Source organism: Lepidochelys kempii, chromosome 21, assembly GCF_965140285.1.
Source record: "Lepidochelys kempii isolate rLepKem1 chromosome 21, rLepKem1.hap1, whole genome shotgun sequence".
Classification (NCBI taxonomy): domain Eukaryota; kingdom Metazoa; phylum Chordata; order Testudines; family Cheloniidae; genus Lepidochelys; species Lepidochelys kempii.
In genome coordinates this window covers 15627796-15645310 of record NC_136400.1, presented here as the reverse complement: position 1 = coordinate 15645310, position 17515 = coordinate 15627796, and the positions used below count along the sequence as shown (strand labels likewise).

At 44.8% G+C, this 17515-nt stretch overlaps 1 protein-coding gene across 7 annotated transcripts in view; it reads left to right on the top strand.

The window, feature by feature from the left end:
* The window catches only part of PPP1R12B (protein phosphatase 1 regulatory subunit 12B), a 178579-nt gene extending 161861 nt beyond the window's left edge, over positions 1 to 16718 (top strand). For 6 of the 7 annotated variants that reach the window (XM_073319698.2, XM_073319695.2, XM_073319696.2 and 3 more), the window contains one exon: positions 9966 to 16718. In XM_073319698.2, the coding sequence (XP_073175799.1) occupies positions 9966 to 10052 (87 nt within the window). In that variant the 3' untranslated portion in view covers positions 10053 to 16718. Of the gene's footprint in view, positions 1 to 5226; positions 5725 to 9965 lie in introns of those variants that run through there. The other variant, XM_078849784.1, reaches the window with a different exon arrangement.
* Positions 16719 to 17515: the final 797 nt, after the last annotated feature.

Sequence of the window (17515 nt, the reverse complement as noted above, 5' to 3'; positions counted from 1 at the left end):
GTTCCCCTATTTTTACAGCAGTCACACTAACAGTGGGCTTGTCTGTATGAACACTTAGTTTTCAGCAATCTGAGGTGTAAATCTTCCTCGTGGTAAGTATGCATGTGGACCACAAAGCAGCTTAACCTGCAGAGTAAACAGGCCAATCGATGGCCTGTCAGTTCTGTGTGCTTCAGTGCATTTGATGCTGACAAACTACTGAGACTGGCCTACCAGAGCCCCTGGACTGACACTTATTCTTTTCATCAACTGCTTTTACCCATTCATAGCCTCACTTTACTGTGCTCCTCCTGAAGAAAGCAGCCAGAGTGACCTGGTGTTAATAGAACAAAGATAGATTCACCCTGACTGCAGCTCCTCTGTGCTGCCATTACGTTTTGACTTTGTTACTCTTGCAGAAAGTTCATAAGAACGCTGTCAGACCCTGCTGTGTTGTAGCATTTCTTGGCTGCCAGCCACTCATTAAGAGGGTATAAATTGCTGAGCTAGAAATGTTAAATGAGGCAATGCTTGTGCTGGACTGTTAGAAAAGCAGACTACTCACTATTGTCTTACATCTTTCCTGAAAGTGAGAGAATCGACACTGTCTTATCAGCTGAAAGAGAGGGTTAAGAGAATAAGCATTTTAATCTCTAATGTGTGAATGGCACTATGAAGACTAAAGCATTTCCCTGTGTGCTTGTGTGTCACTCCCAACACTGCCACCAGAGAGGAACCTGCTGACCCCCATCTTCCCCTTGCTTGCTAGTCTTGTATATTCTCTGCCTAGCGAACTGAAGTGGTGTCAGTTGAGCCAGTTCACTAGGTTTCCTTTACATGGAGGGCATAGAGGCGTGGGATGTGAAATGTTCCAATAATCCAACATCTTGGGTCATTGGCGCGAGAGTTAATCCTGTAATTTTCAGAAGGTTTCCTTCCATTAGTCATAACAAGTTTTGAGTTAATCTGGGTCTGACCGATTTCCAAGTTCCCTGTTCCTTTGGTATTTGTCTTGCTCTCCTCCTGCTCTGTGCATCAGGTGTCCTCCGATAGACTGATTCCAACCAGAGTGAATAGAGAAGACTTGAATCCCATTGTAGCAGACTCTCTAGGGCTAGAGAAGCAGGTGAGGATCACACACAGTGCTTGGGCATACCGGGTAGAAAGCTTTTCTGCCCCATCTTGTGCTTCAGAATACTAGTTACTTGGCTCCCCCAATTCATGGACTTAGCCTGATGCTAAGGTAGCAACCAAAAAGCAGGGAATAGCATAAAGAAGAAAATAGCTGATCCTGAGAAATCTTCAGTGCATGAAGAGAAATGTGCACACAGTCACGCTCTTGCTGAGGTGATAGAGCAGTCCAGAATGTTTCCCTGACTAAATCTAAGGTGTGCTGATCTGACTGAAGGTGCAGGAACCTGGTTAGTGAAGCAGAAAGAAAATTACCATTTATGATGCATTGAATTCAATGCCCAAGCTCCCAAGATTGCTCCATTCTCCTAAAACAGGATACAGGAAACTTCCATTGAAATCAACGGAAGCTGCCCATATTGGCAGCAGAAGAGGGATCCCAGCATTTGGTGAGATATGTTTGCACTGAGCCCTCTTGAAATAGCTGGATGCTCTAATGCATGGATTCTCAAACTGGGGGTCATGACTCCAGGTCATGACAGGGGGGAGGGATAGCTCAGTGGTTTGAGCATTGGCCTGCTAAACCCAGGGTTGTGAGTTCAATCCTTGAGGGGGCCATTTAGGGATTTGGGGCAAAAATTGGGGATTGGTCCTGCTTTGAGCAGGGGCTTGGACTAGATGACCTCCTGAGGTCCCTTCCAACTGATATTCTGTGACTCTTCAGGGGGTTGTGAGATTATGTGGGGGTTGCGAGCTGTCAGCCTCCACCCCCAAACCCCGCTTTACCTCCAGCATTTATAATAGTGTTAAATATTTTTTTAAAAAGCATTGTTTTAATTTATAAAGGTGTGTGTGTGGGGGGGGTGTTGTCGCACTCAGAGGCTTGCTGTTTGAAAGGGGTCACCTATAGAAAAGTCTGAGAACCAGTGCAAATGCATTGCCTTTGACTGATGCAGGCCCAAGATGCTGGAAATTTTGTTCATGGACAGCTGGATTGGACAGCTGTTCTGTAGCCCAAGTACCAAGAAAGGCAATGAGCAATTATAGCAGTCTCACTCAGGATCTGGTATTTGCTGTTGGCTTTGGGCCTGGCTTTTTGGCCATTACCAGGCTTTCTTTGAGTGTAAGAACTGGAAAGCTGGCTTTCCCCGCAGTGCTTCACCTTGCTGGGAGTGTACACGCATCTCCACACCGTAGTCAACCCCAGATGATTGTAGGTTGCAGTGCTGCTGAGGCCAGGCTGTGCTGAGTTGCTGGCATTCTGAGGTTTGGATCCAGTATCTGAACTGGAATATGAACATTGTCTCTAAATCAATATAATGTTTTCTCTCAAATACATGTCTCTCATTTTACAGCTTAGATCTATTTTATGTTTGTTCTATTCTTGCCAGCCACACAACTCCAATGAAACACTGCAGCTTAACTGAAATACCAAGAGGGGACGGCAGTTCTCTTGGTGTCTGTTTTGATGGCAGTATTGTAAGCGTATCAGTCTCTCAATATTTGTCAATTGAGATCATATTTGAGGCTGACTGCTCTGGCCTAATAAAGGTGCATGAATATTCATAGTGAGAGACCAGTTTGGCCTGGACAAATTAGGGATAGACTATGACTCATTTCCCTAGTGTAGGATATTGCCTCCCTGAGATTCACGAGGAGATTTCTTTCCAATTCCATTACACATGTTCATTGCAATGTGCTAAGGCCATTGTTTGTTCTTTCATATTGATGTGTAAACTGCACTCATTTTGCCGATCAGCTGAATGCTAAATCCTTTTGCAAATCCTCACTAATTTTCTCCTTGCACCAAATGCATAATTTACACTGCCATTGACACCAGTGATGAATTTGGCCCCTTGTATCAAATGTTCAATGCTACATAAAATGAATCATGCTGGTGAATGTAAAAACAGACTGAGTAGCAGTAGCTGTTTTGTTACTTGTAACGAGCACATAATTTAAGTTTGACAACACTTACATTAAGCCACTTCCCTCTATTCACCCCTGCTGCTTATGTTTATCTTCCAAGGCTTTAGGGTTAGCTCTCCTGGTTCCTGACTTGTTCAATAAAGTACTTTGTCCCTCAGTTCCATCTTAATGGTATTTGCTACTGGTTTATGGCATGGGGATCTCAAATGCCCTTTGCAGCTGCCCTTCTCTTTAATACACAGGTACAGCCCTCAGACGCTGCAGGTCCCAGCCTGCAGTGGCCCCTCTGGTGACTCTGTCAACACTGGTTTATGTAAATTGGGTGTAGTCCTTCAGCTCTTGCCCGTACAGTTCAGGAAAGACTTGTTGCTCCAGTGAACAGAGGCCTCCTTTTTAATCCACCATATTGACTAAACTGCACAAATGGCATTGCCTTTCCAGTGGCTGCCTCCCCTCGTAACCCATCCACCGTATGCCCACGCACTCGGAGGAGCGTTTGACTCTTTGAATTTTCAGAGAACACAAGATTTTACACTGACGTGATCAAGGCCTAGATTTTTTTCACTTTTGAATTTAGGATTGTTCTTCTCATGCCTGTTTCGGTCTCTGCTCAACTTCCCTGCACCCATCTCCACGATACAGCCTTGTATCTAGCACATGTTTTGCCTCTGTTGGACTGGCTAGTGGTTGGTCCTGCTGGGAAAAGGAAACTGTCAAGTCCTCAGTCACTTCCTGTCACTTGAACTTGGCATGTGTATTGCCATTCGTGGCATAAGAAGAATATCATCTCTGAATAATGGCTGACATGCAGCTAGTGTCTGTGTTGCTCTCACTGCTTTTGCTTTTACTGTGTGTCTTCCATGCTTTCCTTCATCTTGCCTTTTCCCTCTCCTGTAGCAGCTATAACCGTACTAATCTCATTTTAACAGGTATCAGAGGAGCAGCCGTGTCAGTCTGTATTCGCAAAAAGAACAGGAGGACTTGTGGCATCTTAGAGACTAACCAATGTATTTGAGCGTAAGCTTTCGTGAGCTACAGCTCACTTCATCGGATGCATAAGTGAGCTGTAGCTCACGAAAGCTCATGCTCAAATAAATTGGTTAGTCTCTAAGGTGCCACAAGTCCTCTTTTTCTCATTTTAAGGTATTCATCTCTATATTGCCCTGGGTCCATTGATTTCTTTTGTTAATTGAGAATGCTGTGTTCCTAGTATGCCTGCTGTTTAGTGTGGCATCATGAAGAAATATATTTCTCTATTTAAAAAAGACTAATCCATTGGGAGCTGGGTGGCTTGAGGCACTGAATTTTCACTGACTGAGATCGGTGCTCAAATTTAGCTTGGGTGGCTGAGAGAAGAATTGAGTGGTGATTTCGGAGGGGATGCATGAACACATGCACTTTGGCACGATTGGTAGATGACCAGGCACCCGAGTAGAAGATGCTGCCGTTCAGGGTGGCAGAGTAGTGAGGGACACAGGATGGAATTGCAGGTCTGCAGCAGATGCACTGATAAAACTATGTGTGTGCTTTAGTCTTCATATGGGGATGGATGGTACTTGGGTAGAGAGTGAGGCAGATCAGAGGACTGTGAGGTACAGGTTAGCCTTCCCTTTGCTGTTGGAAATAGCTCTGCAGCCTGGAGAGTGTAGGACAGTAGAGGTAGCGTGTGTTGCAGTCTGTATTTTTAAGATTCCTCTACGCAGCTCTACTACAAGAACCCGCTTCATTACACAAAGCTGCTTTTCTTTGAGCAGGAGGTCACATGAAGAGGAAGAATTCGAGATTCTTAGTTGCCCCGGAGCTGCCTTCAAAACCATGGTCCCTGTGGCCAATGAGCCATTGATGTCAAACTCTCTTGTAAGGAAAGTTCAGGTACTGTGCCCAGGGTTACCATGTGTGGCTTTCAAGGACAGTAAGATGGAACACAGCCTACAAGGGAGAGCTGCCATTCTTAATAAACCAGCTGTTTGAGTGGGTTTAGCCTGTAGCAGAATGAATGGTGCCTGAGGCTTCCTTTCTAATACTTCAATGTGTTGTCCAGCCTCTTGTGTGCTTTCACATCTCTCCACTTCGCTCACATTGCTGATCTTTTTTTTAGTGCTTGTGAACTAAATTCACACTTGTGGCCTCTTATATCCTTGGTCTGTTTTGTCTGTCTTTCTGTCCACTCTGTCTCACTCTCTGCAGAACCTCCACCAGCTCAAACAGATTCACGCCCTGAGGCAGATGAATGAGCAGCTGTTGGCCGAAAACAGGGCCTTGACCCGGGTCATAGCCAGGCTCTCAGCATCCACCGAGCCCCCAGAATCAGAAGAGCTATAGCTTCTTCCCCTCCAGTTCACCTCGCCTCCTTCCTCTATTCCAGGCAGGTCTTTACTGTTGTTGTCTGAACTGTCCCTTGCCCCTTTTAACTCTTCATGAAGGTGTTTGGTAAGCCTGTGGCTCAAAACACAGCATGTGGCAAAGGGGTGGTGGGCAAAGGATTCCCCCCACCCACTCTTAAAAAAACCCAACCTTCCAGCATGACATAATTCTGTGTTTGAACCCAAGGTTTTAGAGTACACTGCATTTGGCTTCTCTGCTCTTTGCCCCACTTTGGAGATGCTGGCCTCATCGCTTTTGCAAATCACTCATACTCCAGGGATGAGGTTTCCATGTGTGGGCTTGGGATTGGAGAGCATAGTCTTGTGTAAATGGAAGACTTAACCCCCTTCTTCCCCCCCCCCCCCACTTTCTCAAAAACTGCTCAGCAAAGGACACAGTAGGGGCTGGAATGGATAACAAACTGCTACTCAAAACCGGAATATTTGTCCTCATGCTCTCCTGGGACTCTTCATGCTGATAAATGGACATGTTACTCGTTTTCTAAATTCCAGTGAGTTTGCTAGCACCGTCCATTATATCTTAAAGTGGGAGCATTTATTGCAGCGTGTAATTGATCATACCAGTTATTATGAGGAGTTATTTCACCTTGGTGTAGCTGTATCAGAGGTCAGTAGCTAGCAACTAATACTCACTGCCTGTGACACCAGGATTGTCTCAAGTCAGAGTTAACGTCCTCCTGGGGAGATTGTGAATAAGCATTACATGTCTTAAATGAGAGAGCTGTTAATAAAAGTCTGGCACTTAGCAGTTGAAAGCTGTGTTCTTTTTAACTTTACTTGTATAAGGAAACAGTTTGTCCCCCTCTGTGTTTTGAAAGGCACGCTTTGACTGGGACTTTAATGCAGCATTTACAATATCCCCCAAGCAATCTGTTTAAAGGTTAACATGAACAGGTAGGAGGCATGCAAGATGCATTTGCTTTTTTCACAATTGTTAAATTTACTGCAGAGCAATTACTGTTAGCCCCAAAGTTGTCTGTTTTGATCAGCTTTCCTCATCACATGCCAGGCAGTTAGGTCTCTTCTGTCTTGCTTTTTCTTGCTCAGTGTTAAAATTAAGAGAACTAAAAATGTAAATCCTAACTGTCTCCTTCAAGCCCCTGTCAGTCTTGTGTCAGGTTAGTTCAGAGGTACATGGGCACACTCAAATATAACTAGGGAGGCAATGTGTTCCAGCCCTTGGAGCTAGGAGACTTATCCATATTAGAAATAAGGTACAAATCTTTAACAGTGTGGGTGATTAATCACCGGTAGAAACTACCAAGGGAAGGGGTGGAGTCCCCATCTCTTGAGATCTTCAGATCTACACTGGATGTCTTTCTGGAAGATGTACTTCAACTAAGCCAAAGTTTAGGCTCAGTACAAGCATACCTGGGCAAAATTCTCTGGCCTGCATAACAGGATGTCGGACTAGATGATCTAGTGGTCCCTTCCTGGCTCTGCCACTCATTTATCACCTTAAACGGGGAACCGAGCCTCAGTTTCCCATCTGGAAAATGAAGAAAATGATGGTTACCCCCTTTCTAAAGTACCTTGATCAACGAACGAAAAGTGACAAGTATTTTCATCCCCATTAACCACTCCATATGCCAGGACGACGGTGCCATTTCTCAAAGGGTTTTATTTAATCCCCATCCCTTCGAAAGGTCCCCATCATTTTCTCTTTCCAGTCACACCCTCACTTGTACCTGACATGTGACAGATAGGTGAAGTGCATATGCAATACTTCAACATGTAGGATTCGCTTTACCATCTTGTTACACCAGTTGAACAACGCTGGAAGGGATGGCCTGAGGACTGAATTCCCACTGCTGTGTTGTTTCCACTCGTTTTGGTTTTGTATTGACCATAAAAGTGTTCAGCTGCCTGTCCTAATCATTGTCAATCTGCTTTGTGTCTAACTTACTTTACAAAACTCCAGTTTCCTTTACAGTGAAACAAATAGGGAACCAGTACATTCAGCAAGTAAGGGTGAGGAAGGGGGGATGGTATTTTAAAAGCTTGGCTTTCTGCAGTCAGGTCTGTTCTACTTTCAGAAGCTCCCTTGGGAGTAGTTGATCTTTGTGCAGGGCTGAACCTTTTTAAAAGTACTTGGTTTATTGTTAAAGTTGCATTCTTACTGGTGCAATAAATCGCAAAACCTTGGTGGACCTTGCTTGTAAAACATGGGCAAGGTCCGAGCTCCCTGTAAGCAGTGAAGATTGAGACACTGCGATGTAACCTCTTCACTCCTTTTGGGAACCCATGACAGATTAATCTGTTCCCGAACCAGGAGACACCAACTGGAGGGTCCCTGGCAGCCATTTGGGTTTTTTCAAGACTTCACAATACACCAAACAGAGATGTAGAGAGGACACCTGCTTCTGGGAAGCATTGCTTGTCTGGAAACTGAATCCTGACATCCAAAGAGGAACCAATGTGATTAAACTGCCTAGGTCTGTTGACCCAACAGTTTGTGTATGGCAGTGCTCAGTCTTGCTTTGGCTGCAAATTGAGTTGGAAGGCAGGAGAGAAGCACCCAGATACCAAATGCTTTCCCTGTGTCACACGGTCTCTTGGGACTACAGTGATGTACAGTATTCTCTATCCACCTAACAGTGGCAAATTAGTTGTTTTTTTAATTGGTAAAATTGACCTATTGCTTAAATTCCAATAAAAATACTCCAAACAAATGCTTGCCTTTCAAACCAACACACAGCCCACCAGCACAACCGTTCAAAACAAAAGATCACTCGTTAAATCCCCACCCTACCCTTGCAACCCACAACCACATTACGTGCACCTCCTGCCCGCATACAAACCATGTAGCCTTTAACTTGGACAATGTGGCGTTGTTACCTTCTCTTTGGCATGTTGAATGTCATTGTGCAGTGGTAGACGTTTGTGCGGGCAGTGTAGATTTGTAGTTGTTTAAGCATGCTTTGTTGGCTTCACTGTTAATGGAGGGAATTGCTTAAGTGGAAATAGTGTGTAATAGTGTGTTTCACTTTTGGGAGTTGTCTGTTGACAGCAGTGTTAATGTAGGTGACCTAATGAGGAAGTAGGGTGGTTGTTTTTCCAGCTGTTTGTGGTATGAGCTGAGTTTGCATGTAATCTAGTGAATTCTTGGCTCCTTAAGGGTGTGCTGGATTGTTCGCACTTGAGCAAAATCAACCGATTCTTAAAGATTTGTGATTTTGTTTGGGGGACTTTCCGAGGTATTTAAAGTCCATCTGGAAATTGATATTAATTGACATGGATAACTTATCAGTGTTGCCTATCATTGTCCTTACCCTATCCAGTTTTCAACCGATTGTGGCAACCATGAGTCCAGCTATCCCAGCTTAGTCTATACCAGTGTGATCCATGAGAATTCTTTTGTAGCACAGCTTAGTGTAGACAAGACTAATCTTGTTGGATGTAAACTGCCCTGTCCTCTATCTGGAATTTCTGACTTGGCCATTTAAAGTTGACCTTCAAGGGAAAAAATGGGTTTGTGCCTCTTTCAGCTTTGTGTGGTGGTACCTGGAAGACTTTGAACAAAGGTACTGTTTACCCCGGAGGACTGGTGCACTGACATCCCCAGAGGGGAAAGGAAGAGCCTGCCACTGTTTTGATTTTTAACACCTGTTAACTGAAATTACTAATGAACACTGTGCAGGAAGGAAGGATTTGCTCGGTCAATGTCTTCCTCACTCCTTCAGGTGCAGTATGAAAGCTTGCAGTACACAGCCCTGAGATCCTCCAGAAAAGTCAGGGATGACCAGACTTGCGTCTGAGGTTTTTACTAAGGGCTTGTCTAAACTTACCCAGGGATTGACGCATCGGCGGTCAATTTAGCAGATCTGGTGAAGACCCGCTAAATCGACCACAGATTGCTCTCCCGTCTATTCCTGTACTCCACCGGATCGAGAACAGTAGGGGGAGTCAACAGGAGAGCATAGTGTGGACGCTATTAACATAAACCTTTCCTGTCTCCTTTGTCTATCATAAAGAGGCAAAAACAGGGCACGCACGTAACTTTCTAAAAATACTTCAGGTCACCCTCAAAGAAAGTCTGTCAGTTGTAACTAGCCTTTGGCAATCGATTCACGATCTAATGGTCAAGCTTTAAAATGATTCCCTCATCCTAGCCCTGCTTTTATCCTGCTGCTTTACCCATTTCATGTAGTGCTGGCATAACTTTAAGAATGCTGTCTCCGAGCCTCCCACTCAGGGTCCTTTGGCTCGTCCCCGCATCATTCCAAAGAGCTGCCTCTCTGTCCGCATCTGTTCCCATCTCTCGAAAGGGCTGATCAAAATTGCAGAGGGTTTTGGAAAATCTCATAAATGTGCTGACTGCCCCCAGCAAGCAGCAGATGGGAAGTGTTTGGTACTGAAAGCACTCCATGCTCATCCTCTGTCACTCCAGCTTGAGAAGCATGTGAGCTGAGTCTCCTGAAATTCTGTAATTCAGTGTGTATGTTCCTTTCCACGGGCCGCTGGCTTCCATTAGCCTGGTGAGGCTTTTGTGACTGTAACAATGAGCCGTGTAACCCTTGCCCTGCCTTTGTCTTTGTACAGGTTTTGACAGAGCTGAAGTCAGACAATCAGAGGCTGAAAGATGAAAATGGAGCACTCATCCGTGTCATCAGCAAACTCTCCAAGTAGGAAGTCGGAGGGAAGGAAGGAGGGGGCTTTTGTGCACAAGCTGCCAACCCTGCCACCCAACCCACAACCGCCTCTTGCCCTCCAATCAGAAGTACAGCAAGCCTTTCAGCCGTGGGAACAATGCACCTCGCACTCCCCCTGTCCCGTCCCCTCATTGTACATTCCCTTAGCACCCTTCTGAATGCACCCCCCGGCCATTTTATTATTTTTAATTTAAGCATGTCGTGGTATCTTGGACATTTTATTCAAGGGGAAAAGAAACATGCGAACTGGGTTTAAGCTGCCAAAACTTCCTGCCACAAACCCAGCCTTGTCCACATTGGACTCCAGTCAGTCACTACTGTAATAAGTGATACAGAAATGACTCTGTCGAAGTGATCCAACGGGTCCAGAACCTTTGTAGCTGGGGGCGGGGGGACATGAGCGGAAGCTGTTACACTGAGGATGTACGTCAGCTGCCCACTTGGCATTGGGGAGTCCGGTTACAATGTGATGCTGTGAAAGCCACGAGGGCTTGTTTCTGTGACAGACTGTGATGACAGCTGCTTTGCACGGAGACTCTGTTCTCCTATCGTCCCAGTAGCTGACTCTATTTAATGTACGATTTTAAATTGGTTTGCTATCTTCATTTCTGAATCCCAGTTTCAGACCCCCCCCTCTTTGCCCATGCTTCGTTTCTGCAGCCCAGGTGATCGTGGGTCGCTCTGTACTCCTTCCACAGTTGCTATCTCAGTTACTATCCAGGTAATAGCATCTGCTAATTGCATCTGGGCTCTCTCCTCTTGGGGTAAGATTCATCGCTGATATTGGCCGGGGTCTCTGATGAAGGAGAAACTGAAGCAGCAGAGGTCACCTGCTGCCCCCACATGCACATGTAACAAATCTGGGTGTGAATATCCAGCAGGGAGGTACTCATGCACAAGTAACTAACCCCCATCTTCTTCCAGTAGCAACAGGATGAGCATTTGTCTGTTAGTGTTACTTACAGGATAACACCCTGCAAAGTACTTGGAGCAGATGTCTGGTGTACTCGTTTTCATTTCCAACAAGAGCAAAAACGAATGAAAATACAGGTGTATTTTGAGCTGGCTTTAAAGGGGGTGAGGGTGGAGAGGCTGTATTTGACTACGTAAAGGATAGCCCGGCCTTTGATGGCAAATCCTAACACAGCTAATACAGCAAGGTTGAGGAACCTTAAGCAATGATCAGTTGCCAGCTGCATGTCATTACAGGGTGCAACTGTTTTCATTTAATAGCGGCCAGAATGAGCCAGTGTGGGGTGTGTACTGGTAACCAGATCTGTGGGGTAAACTGTTTTGATTGCTGGAAGCTAGCAACAGGATTTGACCTGGATGAAAACCTCAATGGACTCTCATGTCCTGTGTACTTAGAACAATTTGGAAGTGTTCACTTCCAAGGGCATTAAGAAGGTGACTCCTCCAGATGTTACACACGTCTCTTTCTAGCTTCCAGTGGAAGCCGGGCATTAACTTGTTAACACATCTGCTGAGCTTACTGTTAGAGGACTACTTGTGGTGGGTTCAGGAAGGGACCCTCCTTCTTTAGAGATTCCAGTGCTGGCGCAGATGATGTGAGTCTAGCCACTATGTTGACGGGGACAGATTAGTAACTTGAACATGGACATTATTCTCATCATTGCTCAACAGGGTAAAGTCTAACTCTGTCTTTAGCATCTCAGTTATTGCTTCAGTAGGTGTTGGCCTGAGGCAAAGTTTCTTATCTCCCTTCCGTTTTTTTGTTTCCAAAACTTTGTTTTGCATCCACCATCCTCTCAGCTGAGCAGGATGACAAGACCCACTTCGGAGCCTCAGTGCTACCCCTCAGTTGGCCAGTGGCATCACTTGTGGGTGACATGAGACACCACTTTTCCTCCTAACGCATTGAGTTGTTACTACTGCAACACATCTAGTCTGGAGGGGAAGAGATCAAAACCAATAATGGCACCTGGGCCTTCTGCCTACTACTGTCTCTGAGCCAGGGATCCATTTTATTCCTTCTAGAACTTCACAGCATCAGGAATTAAAATGGGGCAAATGCTTATCTGGTTTAATTCCTCACACCTTTTCCAAGCGCTGCTCTCCTCTTGTAAGCAGTTGTTCTCTGGGGTTTTCCCCATCCCCCTGGAATTTTCATTTCATGGCCCACTTCTTGCTTCAGATTTGGACAGTTAAGTCTAGATGTGACAGGAGCTTGCTCTCTTCCTATGTATATGGAGGTAGAGGTTCTGCACCTGTCAGTGGGCTATTGAGAGCAATGCCTTTCTGCTGGCCGGTATGCTATTACAAGTCTCTCATCAACACGTTTTCCATTGGACAAGAACCACTGTCTGTTTTTTCAACCCATTCTGCAGTATTCCATTCTGCACTGTGAGTTTGCGACTACCTACCTGGACCATTAAAAAGTCTAAATTCAGGGAATCTTTCTTCTTTACTGCACTTGATCCTAACAAAGAATCTGCAATAGGTAATATGGGATGCAAGAGGCATGAACCTCATGTAGTACCATGCGAAGCCGAGACATTTTAAATTAGGTGTCTGTTTAGTACTAGGTTTATCATCCTAATCTCTGTCTAGGTTAGAACTCAGATCATGACTAGCCAGAGCTACAAGCGTTCCATTGTAATACAGTGCTGCTGTACACCAACTCGGTCAGAATGTTTCTTGGGCTCAGTTGACCTTTGCTGACTTAACTATCCCACTGAGGAGATACGATGCGAGACACATGGCTTTCTATGCTCAAGGCTGAGTGCACAGAAAGCAGTTTTTAAAAAAATGTTTCCTATTTTAATCCATAGCATTTGCCAGAGGTCTCCCCTAGAACACACGAGAGCTTTTTCCAAGCAATTGCTTGGGGGTAAACCCATTTTTATCCAAGAAACTTATCATAACTTGTAGCTGCAATAGCTGAGGGACAATTTTAATGTGCTTCTTAATTTATATAGCAGGCTTTCCTGATAAATTATTTTCCCATAACAAGCAGAATTCACACCTGTCTTTTTAACTGGCAGTGAAATCTAGAGAAGTTTCTTCTAGATAAAAATTGCTGTTTTTTTGGCATGCAAGGCTTAGATTTTAGCCAGGTTGTATGCAAGGATGACCTGGCATTGCAGTGACTCCTAGAATTTTCTCTGTCAAATAGAAATTTGGTGAGGAGGAAAACATGGAAGTTTAGATCTGTGTGTTCTACACACACTTGGGAAAGGTGGAAAGTGCAGGGTTTGTGTAAGAATTCTGTTTAAATTGAGAGAGGAGTCCTCTGCCTCTTACAGCTACTTCCCCACCCACAAAAGACTTACATCAAAGCTGAACTTCAGAAATACTCTCGCACCTTTTGAAGTGCTTGCACATCTCTTATAAATCCTTATGCTGCAAGCTCTGTGCAACTCTACCTTTGACTAGCTGGACCACAGAGGTAACAAAGGACCACAGACATAACCCGAAAGGAGGAAGAAATGTTCTTGAGCGTGGACTCGGGTTTCAGTTTCATTGCTCACAAATTGCGAAACTAGGGTTTATTGAAGTGGGAGCAGGTCTGTTTGTCAAAGGTGAGTTTCGGGTGAAATCAAAGGCTTGCTAAGAGGTGTACCTGAGGTGTTGGAGTGTGCAAAAAAGTGCTCTCCACTTGCATAGGGAATGTAGCTAGTCTTGAAAGCTGCCAACGTGGGACGGATCTGGAGTGATGGGCTGTATTGGCTGGAGATTAAGGTTGGTGTTCATATTTTTGAGAATGTGAATGAATTGGAGGTCATTGCATGGGAGTGACTTCTGAGCTATTAAAGGACAATGCATTTTTTAAAAAGAGAACAGAGGCAAAGCTGAGTCTGTATAGGATAGGGGTATTGTCAGTGTGGCTTCAGTTCTGTCACACCGTAGGACTGGAGATTTTATCTAATGGATATTGATGTGCAACAGTAGTGACAGCAGCTCTCTGTACCAGTATTGATCTGCTGTGCGTTGATGTAGTGAATTGATTAGTCTAGAGAGCAGGCCAAATGTGCCTCAGCCAATCAGAGAGCAACTTATCTGCAGTGGTGCAGGTTTTTATAAGCATACTGCACTCTTACGAATAAGGTGGTTTCAGACTGGTTAAGGGTTTTTGTATCTTTTTAGTTTTGATCAGTGAATAAGTCGGCCATACAGAAATCGGATTGGCTGGCACAGTCTCTGGGTAATTTTACAGCACTTCCATTTCATCACAAAGTGCTGTAGATAGAACCCAGTTGGTTTGGGCTTTCACCAGCCAGTACAGGTCTTTCTCCCTTATCGCTGTCAGTCATGATAAGACACTCGAGCATGACCAATAATCAATCAGTTGACACAGTGCATGTGACACAGGTATTGTACTACTCTCTTTGAATTGTGAAGTGTCTGTTGGTGAAAGGTCAGTTCAGTCCCAACTTTGTTTGGAGGGACCTGATTTAAAGGCGTCAGGATTATGTCCATTGTGGAAATGTGTCTCAGAATGAAGAGTCTGCTAATCTGGGCTAGTGACTATTGTGCTCGAGTCTAGCTGGTGGGAAGCAAGTTAGGTTGTTTTCAAAGCCATTCTGTACAAAGCTTGTCAATCCATAACACATCTCAGCCCCCTGCAGGAGAAAGGATGTTCCAACTCTAATTCTACCTATCATTCTTGGGGATGAGCGAGCTGGTAAGAACTTCACCATGTTTGCATGGGATAGGTTGAAGAAATCTTGCCATTGCTAATAGAGGACATTCTCCTTGCTGACTGCAATATCTAGGGTGAGTCTCCAGCACCCGATAACATAGCCTTCATCTCTGAGGGCCTTTCTTGGGTTTGTCTGATTCGTCCATCGGCTAGGTAGAGCCTCTAACTTCCAAGGGTAACGGAGTCTCAGGCCACGCTTTGAAATGCTGGTCATGTTATACATATGCTTTAAAGTTTCCACTTTTCTTCTTTCCTGTCCTCCTCCACCAAATGCCAAAGGCCATAGCTCCTATTGCTTTTTCTAGGCTATCGCACTGCTGATCTGTTCAAGGTGCTTAAATGTTATCTCCTTGTTTCTGGCTCTGAAGGGACAGCCCGAAAAATTCCGAGTGACCTCGCTGGGATAAATCAAGTGCAGATTTGCACTGAGCCAGCAAAGGGACTATCCTTACCATGATTGGGTGTTGAAAACAAATCTAGGTCTGGGTGCTTTGTGGTGCTGAGCGGAATTCAGAGGTGGTCCACAAAATATGGCTGTGTGGAAAAGGTGTGTGTTCTCAACCATACAGGCCTTCCTTAATTCAGAGCCACCAGCATCGGTGTTTAGGGTTGCTTAGTTTCTTGTCTTCGGCAATAACTTACTGAAGAAATGCTCCCTTTTGCTAGCTAGTGATCAGGTCGTTTGATGCATCGGGGAGTTCTCTTGCATAGACTTGTCCAGAGCCCATTTCAGAGGGAGGAAGAGTTGTCTTGCCCCCAGTCTGAGGTTCACTTGCAATTGTTCCGGGGTAAAAGGATCTGGTAGTGACTGATCACTACCCATAAATGCAGACTGTGGAAGGCCTCTGTCTGCCTGCTGTTGCTGTTAACAGGCTGATAAGCCATACTAGACTGCAGGAAGGCGAAGAGAATGAAGACTGTCCGAGCTTTGCAGCTGTCATTGGTGAGAGGAATCTCTGAAGCTGGAATTCTTGTCTGACCCTTCCAAATCGACTCTGGCTGTATTCATGATCCTTTGTTTTGCAGTAGGTTCCCTTTTTCCATACTTCCATCTTGGTTATGCCCTTTCCCACTGGACTGTTACCATCTGGAAGCACAGAGCAGCTCCTGAAGCATTCCTGGAGCCAAGCGTTTGGAATCAGTAATTCTCCTCGACTCTCTCTGCTTTCGCTGCCCTCTGCAAAGACGGATTGATGTGGGAGCTGAAGTGGGTTCTAGCTTAGAAAGTAAAATGGCCTTTTAAGAAAAAAAAAAAGGAATTGAAATAGGGTTGGAAAAAATCCACAGTGCTAATTTCCTGAATGACTGCTTAGCTCACTGAAGTGTTTGTAGTTAGACCTATCTTTGAGGTACTGTGGAGTCTCCAGCCCCTGGGAGCATCCCATGAGCGGTTCACAGAAAGCTGCGCCTGAAATTCAGACCAGATTTAGAGTTGATTCTTCTTCCTCCTTCAGTCTCTTTCCCCTAAAGGCCAATCTCCTAATTCTGCCTAGGGTGAGAATTGGTTACTTGATTGATGTGGTTCTTTAAATAGTTCCCTGGGCAATGATCTGGCTGCAGCAGGGCAAAACACCTGGTGAGCTTCGTTTTCCTGAGCATATCCTGTCGAGGAAGCCAGGCGTTTGCCAGGGAGTGTGCTCGCTCCTAGAACGCTAACCCTTGGAAGAGATGAATTGACTGTGGTGTTGGTGCGTCACCTTTCCAAGCAGTAAGTGTGCTGTACTTACCTTTCGTAAGGAGAGTTTTACAGCTCGTTGTAAATACACTACTTGGAGAAAGCTTATGAAATGGTGGGGAAGAATGTATTTTTATGCAACTTTGAGTGGCCTTTCAAACCTTGAGACGAACGATTTGTTTTACTGGTGGTTGTTATATAGTATTATGTGTTTGAAAGTTTGGGAATAATATTCACAGCTATATGATGCTTGTAAACACAACAGTATTTATAAATGGATAAAATAAAACAGTGTTTTAACTTTTGCCTCTCAGTCTGTCTAGCAGGGTGTGGAATGGTGACTATGAATGCATACAGACCTGATGATTCCCCCCACAGTCAATGAGACACAGGGTAGGGCAGACTTGGGATGGGTCTTTCCCTTCTGCTGAGCCTCTTACATTAAAGATGAAGTTAAAAGTACAGAAAACGTTCTGTCCCCTTTATCACTCTCGTGTCTCTCAAAGGCTTACCAGAAATTTCCTTCTGGTTTTGTTTTTTTGCATTAGAAATACCTGGTCCTGACTCACTTGAGGGCAGGACAAACTTCAGTTCTGGCTTCATCCCATTGTTACCTCCCTGGGGAAGACTGATTCATTTTTTGCTGTTTAATTTGATCTGGGGCAACTGACCAGTTTGTCCGTGTGTTTATAAAAAGGCTTCCAGAGCATTATATCGGGAGCACAGTTATTCTCGTTCAGTAACGTTCTACTAACGAACAGTCGCGTCCAGTTCCCCAGCAAAAAGAGGGGAGTGAGATCACCGTCATTTTGATTTTTCTGTCGTTAAACAAAGCCCAACTTCTTACAACCAAAGGCCCTTAGAAACTCCCTCCATCCATAAAGTAGTAGCAAAGAGCACTAGTTCACCTTTAAGAGTAAGAGATGCGATTGAGCTATGCACCATAAGCAGCTTCAAGGACAACCTTTGCAAAGCAGCTGCTCAGACCCTGCATACAAGGTGGTAAGAAGAGTGAGAAATGCCCGAGTCTGGGGGAGGCGGGAGGAGGAAATAGACCTGGAAAAGGTGGAAACCCATCCCTTACTTCTGGGGTAAAAGTGGG